The sequence below is a fragment of the Erinaceus europaeus genome, chromosome 2 (genome assembly GCF_950295315.1).
Source record: "Erinaceus europaeus chromosome 2, mEriEur2.1, whole genome shotgun sequence".
In the NCBI taxonomy this organism is placed as follows: Eukaryota; Metazoa; Chordata; class Mammalia; order Eulipotyphla; family Erinaceidae; genus Erinaceus; species Erinaceus europaeus.
This window is the reverse complement of record NC_080163.1, coordinates 116,639,557-116,648,502: the sequence shown is the minus strand read 5'-3', so window position 1 is coordinate 116,648,502 and position 8,946 is coordinate 116,639,557. Positions and strand designations below refer to the sequence as shown.

General features: G+C 46.0%; 1 protein-coding gene across 2 annotated transcripts in view; it reads left to right on the top strand.

The window, feature by feature from the left end:
* Positions 1–1,599: 1,599 nt before the first annotated feature.
* MYOM2 (myomesin 2) overlaps positions 1,600–8,946 on the top strand; it is a 67,621-nt gene continuing 60,274 nt past the window's right edge. Inside the window, exons 1-2 of one of the 2 annotated variants that reach the window (XM_007531660.3) lie at positions 1,600–2,016; positions 7,755–7,873. In XM_007531660.3, coding sequence (XP_007531722.1) covers positions 7,767–7,873 — 107 coding nt within the window. In that variant the 5' untranslated portion in view covers positions 1,600–2,016; positions 7,755–7,766. The remainder of the gene's footprint in view (positions 2,017–7,754; positions 7,874–8,946) is intronic. The other variant, XM_060184944.1, reaches the window with a different exon arrangement.

The window sequence follows — 8,946 nt, the reverse complement described above, 5'->3', positions numbered from 1 at the left end:
TTGGTGAGGTTGCTTGCTCAGGAAAGTCAGGTTGGTGTCATGGTAGCATCTGCAAATGGTGGCTGAAAGGTGATAAGATATAAAGCAGGACCAATTGTTTAATAGACAGGAAACCAAAAGTTGGACTAAATCAGATGAAATTAGGGTTCTCCAGGTGGGAAGAAACTAGGAAGTCTATTTTAGACTATTTCAAGGGGCTCATGACTTGAGTAATTTTTGCCTGAGCCTGATAGCTAACATGTAAGTGAATTTAAAATATTGTCTGGGAAGATGGTGTCAGACCTGAGAACAGGGATAGAAAACTGGATTAGGGCAGAGAGTAGCTCCCAAACATAAGGAAACTATATAAATACTATTAACTGTTTACCCCATTGATCTGACCTAGGGCCCATATCTATTCATATTTAGCACAAGAGCCTGTGCAACCTCTGAGTCCCTGCCAGTCTAGCTTGTAGTCCATTGATACCCTGGAACATTCTAGGCTGCACTCATTTCAGGACTAGTCGTCCTCAAGTGGCAGAGTAGGCTGACCCAGCCTCCCTTCAGAGAGTGGGGCAGTCCCTATCATAGCTGTTCTACAGTGAGGGCAATGTCCTGAGAGGGCCCGCAAGATGGCTTATGATGACATTCCTGATAGAAGTGACCAGTGATGGTGGAGAGAGGGATCTATTAGATGTCTAGGCCCATATTATCTGTGTAGGAATCCAAGAATTCCCTGACTAGAGCCCCAGATGATGGGGTGGCTTTTGGTTATTGACCAAAAGGGCCATCATTAAGTGAACAAGTCTCTAGCCTATATCCAGCTTTTGTAGTCCTTTCGTTATCTGACGAGGTTAGACTTTCTCCCAGTTGTTAAATCTTTGAGTGTCATTTGCTGTATCCAAACCGGTATTGGGTTTATGGGATCTGGCCTCAAGCTGGGGAGGGAATAGACCTAGGGTTTAAGTGGGATCTAGATTAACTTTTAAGTTTTAATGCATTTTACTTGCTTGATGATTTTAATAGAGGTTGTCACTGAGGACAATAATTGTCCTTTAGTTGATGTATATGCTTTTGCCAGTCAATCTCTCTCAGGACACTGCTCAGCTCTTGCTTATGGTGGTGCTTGGGATTGAACCTGGGACCTTGGAGCGTCAGGCATGAAAGTCATTTTGTACAATTATTATTCTGACTCCTCAGCTCTCATAAATTCTTTTCTCTAGTTCTTTGCAGAAAACTGAAAGGAAGAATTGTGACACTTTCTACAACTGGGAAAACAGATCTCAGAGGCTGAGCAATAGGCCCCCCTGGGCATTCTGCAGGCCTGGGGACTTTGGGTGGGGCTATCAGCATGCAGCCCTGCTAAGACCAGACATGCCAGGGACAACCCTGGCTGTGCCAGTCTCACTCGCATTATTTATATGTGGATACATGCCATGCAAAAGATGACACCCTGCACTGGCCTGTGGTGGGATGAACCCATGTCTGGTATTTACTATAAATAAGACTCGGCCGGCCCAGCACGCTCCTTTAGGAGGATGGAACTAGCCCAGGCAAATCCAAGTGCAAAGCAGAGCAGCTTCTGAAATTAACACAGGCACAAAAGAACCGTGGTGCCCCAGTAGGACAGCTGGTCTCTCAGCTCCAGCAGCACAACAGGCTCCACAAGGGCCACTTGTGTGCCAGAGGCTGGGGTTTTTGGAAATAAGTCATACAGTGTGTTAGAAAGTGAAAGGGGTGGGAGGAAAGTGAAGCGGGGTGAGATGGCTTTATCCTATCCCCCATCTTCTAGATTAGGGACTGAAGGGCCACCCCCTTTCCTGGAATAAGAAAAGTGCACTATCTGACTCATCACTCAGGCGGCTGATTTATGGTGTAGGTATCAGTTTGGGAGGGGCAGGGCCTGGTCTATAAATAGCGCCCCCCCCAGCATAAATTGGAGGGACAGAGCTTTGGAGAGGGAGAAGTTCTCTGCTTCCTTGGAAGTCCCCCAGGCGAGGAAGCTGCTTTTCTGTCTTCTGCCACCTTCCCCTCTAGGTAAGTCTCTCTTTTGCTTTTTTGATTTTGGAATTGGAGGATTTGGAGGGAGCAGCAGTAATGTGGGCAGTGTATCCCCTGTCTCCTACCTTGATATAACACAGGGTAGAGAAATGTGAACCAGAACCTTCTACTGTGTGTGTGCGCAGAAAAACCACAAACCTTTAGACTCCAGGCCAAAGATTACACAGCTCCTTCTTTTTCATGCTCACAGTCTTTTTATTTGCTGGAACATTCCAGTATCCCTTTTCAAGGCTTTACATCTTTGCAGCCTTTCCCAGGACAATTCTGCAGACTCATGTCTGCAACTGTCACCATAGTCACAGGAACCACAGGCTGGAGAGGAGAGTGCAGGCTGGAGAACACGGAAACTAAAATTAGGTGTTTCCTAAAGGAAAAAAAAAGAATAAGGGTCTTCAACCTGGACTGTATTATCAAGGGGGCTGGAAAGAAAGCAATACTTCCTGTTAGTTTTTGAAAATCCCCTCCCCCCAAAAATGGAGAGTTCTTGGTTGCTTCTTTATGATGTGTGTGTGTGTGTTGTGTTGTGTTTGTCACCAGGATTATAGCTGAGGCTTTGTTGTTAAAATTCGGAGGCTCCAGCCGCCCGGGCTAGCTTCACGGGCGGGTAACAGAGACGACCAGAGACATACGGCTGGGCAGGGAAGCTGTATTTCTTTATTCAGGAACAGCGATTCATAAACTAAGACAAACTAATCACCAAATAGAACTCTGCTGTCTCTTTGCAGCGGCGCAAGCACTCTCTCTAACTCTCGAACTCTGCAACTCTCCAACTCCCGAACTCTGGAACTCTCGCGGGGTTCTGTGAGGCAGGGCCAAGCGGGCCGCGAAACTAACAGGACTGATCCAATTCTCTTGGCGGGGGAGAACTAGAACCCAATGTAAAGCATACAACAAGGCTTGATACCTTCATGATAAACTACCTACTCCTGGTGGCCATCCTTTCCTTCCCCCTCCTGTTTTATCTGATAGGACAGGGAAATTGAGAGGAAGGGGGAAATAAAAAGGGAGAAAGAAACAAGAGACACCTGCAACACTGCTTCAGTGCTTGTGAATCTTCCCTTTTGCAGGTGGGGACCTGGGGCTTGAACTCATGTCCTCAAGCATGAAAACTTATGCACTTTACTGGTTGCACTATCTAGCCTTTATGATGTGTTTTTTGCTGAGCAAGACCCTGCAGATGTGCCAGTTTCCCCATATCCTCTGCCTGTGTGTTTTCCACTCATAACCAAACTGCATAGTTGTGTGGGATCTACTCTCCCCCTTCCTCCTGCACAGAGATGGGAGGGCCCAAGGTAGCCATAGTAGAAATGCCAGGCTCCCCTCTCTCAGCCCTGTACACTGAACAGAGGTGACATAAATAAGAAAGAAAAGACAGAGATGTTTGACAGGGTATTTAATAAACTTGAGTCTGGGATGTGCTGGCAGGGAATCTGCATGGAGGAAATGGGGGGGGGGGCTTGGGACATTCACCTGCTCACCCACCCTCATAGAATAGTATAGTGTTGTGGAATGAAACCACCCTGATAATACTGCTTTATTTTAAAGTCTCAACTGGTGGAAAACACTATCTGGAGGCTGGAACATTCTGCCCAGGAAGCTGCACCTACTCTCCTTTCTGGGTCTTGCTTGAGGATGCATGAATGTCTGGGCAGAAAGCATTAGTCTGGGTCTACAGACAGCACTGTAGAAAAAAACAAGAGAGAAGCATGGAGAAATTGCCCAAGTTACTCCCACCATAATGCCTAAAGGTTATTTAGAGGAACAGTTAGAGTTTAGTTACTGGGTTTATCAGATGATGCTTCTTCAGGATGATTTGGTCTCTTTAGTTCTTACTAAGTGGTTTGGGGGAAAACAAAACAAAACAAAACAAAACAAAACAAAACAAAACAAACCTTGGAGGATAGCTGTGAGCAGTGTGCCTGAGATTGGGCCAAATCTGCTCTGGGAATGGAGGTTCAGTCACTAGGAGAGTGCCATTGCCCATCAGTTTTGTCCCCCTGGGAAAACTTGAACTTGGTATGTTTGTGGAAACTGACATTTGTTTGTTTGTTTATTTATTTATTTTTAAAGTATGAATGACAATTTCTTTCATTAAATGAGAGTGAGTGTTTTGTACCTGGAACTTTTTTGCAAGTTCAAGCCCTTCTCAGTGTCATGAAAAATCAGATCCCAAATCTTCTTGGCAGGAAGGATTAGGACTGAGCTTTCTGAACCATGGTCCCCTGGGCTGAACCTGCTCAAGTTTCGCTTAGTGTCATCATTCTAAGCATGTTGGCAGTGTTTTGGGTGTTGGGCAGTGGGTGGGACCTGGCTCGGGTGGGGCTGGACCACCATGGGAAGCCCCAGTACTGTCCCTGCTCACTAGAGACACTAGGTCACCAGAATGGGTGCCTTCACTTCTGAAACATTGATTTTTTTTCTCTCTCTTCTCCCTCTTTTTCTTTCTTTGTTCTTTCCTTTATTTCTTTCAGAACATTTTTTAGTTTTTATTTATTTGTTTATTTATTTAGGATAAAATAGGGGGAATTGAGAGGGAAGAGAGAGATAGCGAGAGAGAAATACCTGTAGCACTACTTAACAGTTTATGAAGCTTCTCCCTTGCAGGTGAGGACCGGGGTCCTTATGCGCTGTAACATGTGAACTCTACAGGGTGGACCACTATTGAGCCCCTAGGCTAACATTTCAGTCAGCTCTACTTCTGTCCTCAATAGGATGGGCCAGATACAAGCCAGGGCAGAGATTTCCAAGTTGTGCAAATTCCCTTGCAATGGCAGGAGGAGCTCAGATCTCTGTGTGCGATTCCTTCCATGGTTGTCTTCAAGTGGAGGAGAGCTGCTCCAGTATTATTCCATCCCAAAGTCACTGTGAGAGCTCCTGGCTAGGTCCTATCAGCCCATTTCTCAGTCAAGTAGAGTAAGGCTGAGAGCTATGCAAAGCTCCAGGGATGGTCATAATGGTATCTATATGTGCGTGTGTGTGTGTGTGTGTGTGTGTGTGTGTGTGTGTGTGTGTGTGTGTGAGAACAGTGAACATGTTAGAGAATTTGTCTTCCTTTTTTTTTGCCTCCAGGATTATCGCTGGGGCTCAATGCATGCACTATGAATCCACTGCTCCTGGAGGCCAACTTTTCCTTTTTTTTTTTTTTTTTTGCCCTTGTTGTTGCTGTTGGGTAGGACAGAGAGAAATAGGGAGAGGAGGTGAAGACAGAATGGGGTAGAGAAAATCACCTGCAGACCTGCTTCACCACTTGTGAAGCAATCCCCTTGCAGAAGGGGAGCTGAGAGCTTGAACTGGAATCCCTACGCTGGTCCTTGTGCTTTGCGCCATGTGCACTTAACCCACTGCACTACCACCTACACCCCTCCTTTCCGTTGTATTTCTATGAAGATAGTGAGACTGGCTTGTGTCATAAGTAGAAGGGGCTGACTGAGTTATTTTTTGGGGGGTTCTTCCTGTTCAGAAGTGAGTTCTGGGCTGGGTTGGGGACCCTGCTGGTTCTAAAATGTGAGATCCACTGAGAGTGACCAGGTGGTTGGGAGTCTGGGAGTCCTGTGGGTTTGTCTGTCTGTATTGGGGCAGTGGGTGATAAGTGAGGGGAGGGGCCGTGTGTGTGTGTGTGTGTGTGTGTGTGTGTGTGTGTGTGTGTGTATCTCTAACCCAGCTCCTATGCTGAGAAGACTTGGAGCTGGGAAGTGTCAAATATTTCGTGGTTCTTTCTGTGGCACTGGCACAAGTGTGAGTACAGGGACAGTGGGGGTCTCTTATTTTGACAATCCTCAACACAGACCAATTAAGTGAGCCGTGAGAGTGGGAATGAATGTGAGGGCATGTTCTACCACTACAGGGCCTAAAGGGGCCCCGAGAGAGGCAACCAAAGGAAGTCTGTGTGAGGTTAAGGGACAGGAACCCAGTGCACTGATTCTGCCTCCTGGGCCCCCAATCTGGACAGACAGGAAGTGCCCACACTTGCTTGTAGTGTTCTAGGTATGCACTGAGGTCAGGGACACACCTTGTGTTGGTGTGCTCGTGCCAGGACAGGACATGGGGGACTAGCTCAAGGAGAGCTGTCACCAGACTCTGACACGCATAGTGACCTTTTCAGCCACTTTACATTCACAATAGTCATGCGCAGACACCCTCCCCCATGGTGCCAGTTGCCACCATTCAAAGATTTTAAGAGAGAAAGCTCACTCCCATATCACCAGGCTGTTTGGGGACTCTATGCCAAGAAATATAGATTTGAAGGTTAACTAGCCTTGATGAAAGTGAACCCTGGGGGCTTGGTATAGCCCCAATTTACATGTCTGAGACCCTAGAAGCCACAGGCCCCATCCTTGGTACCACCTTATGCTAGAGCTGAGCAATGCTTTGGTTCTCCCTCTCTATTGAAGGAGTACAATCATTTTTTAAAAAGAAAGTTTCTTCTTGAAGAAAAAAAAACCAGATCCTTGTTTTCTGGCTTTTTGCTCCCTGGGATTAGTCTTGGTTTCTTCTGTCCATTACAGAATTTTTCTCACTAGTGTGGTAAATTAGGTGGGTGGGTGGGGGGAGTGATCAGCAGAAATCTGGGAAGAAATCTAGCTTAAAGAAACATGTCACAGCAGTGGGCACTCCTACAATCCAACAGTAATAGCTAAATACACCCTGATTTTTATATTTATTTATTTATTTTTACCAGAGCACTACTCACTTCTGGTTTATAGTGCTGTTAGGAATTGAACCTGAGACCTGTGAGTCTCAGGAATGAAAGTTGTTTGCATAACCATCACACCATCTATACAAATCTCACCCTGATCTTCTGACTGCTAGAGAAACAAAGTATAAAACTGGGAGTCCAATAGATACCCAGACTTCATGTCCAAAATGACTTCCACCCATCACCCATCTCATTTTCTTTCTGTTCTTCCTCCAGAAACAGGGTTTATTTATTTATTTGTTTGTTTTTAACTTTTTATTTATTTTCCCTTTTGTTGCCCTTGTTGTTTTATTGTTGTTACAGTTATTATTATTGTTGTTGTTGGATAGGAGAGAGAGAAATGGAGAGAGGAGGGGAAGACAGAGAGGGGGAGTGAAAGACAGATACCTGCAGACCTGCTTTACCGCCTGTGAAGGGGCTGCCCTGAAGGTGGGGAGCCAGGGCTCGAACCGGGATCCTTCACTGGTCTTTGTGCTTCGTGTCTGCCCCCCTAGGGTTTATTTATTTACCTACCTATGAAAGCACTGCTCATCTCTGGTTTATGGTGGTGCCTGGGATGAACGTAAGTGTTTTTGCATAACCATTATATTATCTCTCTGATCTGCCAGAGTGGATTTTTAAAAAAAATTTTAAAAAATTTACTTATTTTCCCTTTTGTTGTCCTTTATTATTTTTTTTATTATTGTTGTTGTTATTAGACAGGACCGAGAGAAATGGAGAGAGGAGGGGAAGACAGAGAGGGGGAAAGAAAGATAGACACCTGAAGACCTACTTCACTGCCTGTGAAGCGACTCCCCTGTAGTTGGGGAGCTGGGGACTAGAACCAGGACCTTATGCTGGTCCTTGTGCTTTGCGCCACATGCACTTAACCCACTGCGCTACTGGCCGACACCCCAGAATGGATTTTATTAGCTGGGTTGGCTTCCCAGTGGAGTCAGCTTCAGAAGGTTACTGAAGATATCCTAAGATGCTGGCCCCAGTTGGGGGAACCAATGTCTGGTTGCATGCTTTCTTTCAGACCTTCATCAACATGTCCCTGGTTGCTGTCCCCTTCTACCAGAAAAGGCACAAGCACTTTGACCAGTCGTATCGCAACATCCAAGCACGCTACCTCCTGGATGAATACACATCGAAAAAGTAAGTGGGGATGATGTGTAGACTTATAAACTCTGGATGAGGGAAAGCTTTTGACCCCAGAATCCTGGAAGGAATGGTTCAGGGAGACTGATCTGGGGGTGAGGAGAGAATATCCTCTGGCACCTGTCTGTCCAAGGCCTGTAGATCCTGGTGAGCCCTGAGCTGCGGATCTTTCAGTAAATTCTCAGGACATCACTTTCCCCCACAAGTCTGTCTTCCAAAGCTGAAGTCAAAATCCTCCATAATAAAAGGTACAAGAAGAAAGTGGATGAGAGGAGTTCCCAGGTGGCCCAGGAAAGAAAATCAATGATACATGGCTCCACAAATGGTCAAATAGTCCTTGTTATGAGAGCCAATGAGACTGTGTGATCCAGGGCGTCTGCAGGTTGTTAAACCCAGTGACCTGCGCCTCACAAGGCTCCCTTGACAACATGTATGGGACTGGGTGAGTGACCAGAAGGTTGTTCTGCAGGACTAAGACCTGCTGGGCAGGGAATCCTGGTGTTGGGCACATGTCTCCAACACCCTATATTTAGAAATGCCTATGGGTTTGTATTTGGTTGCCATCCCTGCAATAAACAAAGCCAAACATTCTCAGCCTCTCCCGGCTCTGCAGAGATCTGGGTTCCTCTGGATATATATACTCATGGCATCAGGCCTGCCTGGCATCCAGAAGAGTGGGGAGGGTGGTGAGACCTCTTTGACCTGCCAATACCCCCCAGTCCTTGAGGAAGGCACTTGTGTATGTGTGTATGCATATACACATATGTATGGATATGTAGGTCTAGATGCAAATGTGTGCACAGACATGTGAGCATGCATGGGAACAGATGATTTTGCATGAGTGTATGTTTGCCCTCGAGGGTACCGTAGCTGTGTGTACATGTGCATGTATGTGTATATACATCTGGGTGGCATGTAGGTTAAGTTCCCTACCTGGCCACAAACTATGCCCTTTCCATCTTTCTTCCTTTCTCTCCTTCTTCCATTCTTTTTTCCTTTACTATGTAATACATATTCATTTGAAAGAAAGGGAGGGCCAAGGTTTTCCTTTTCTTTCCTTTTTTTTGCCT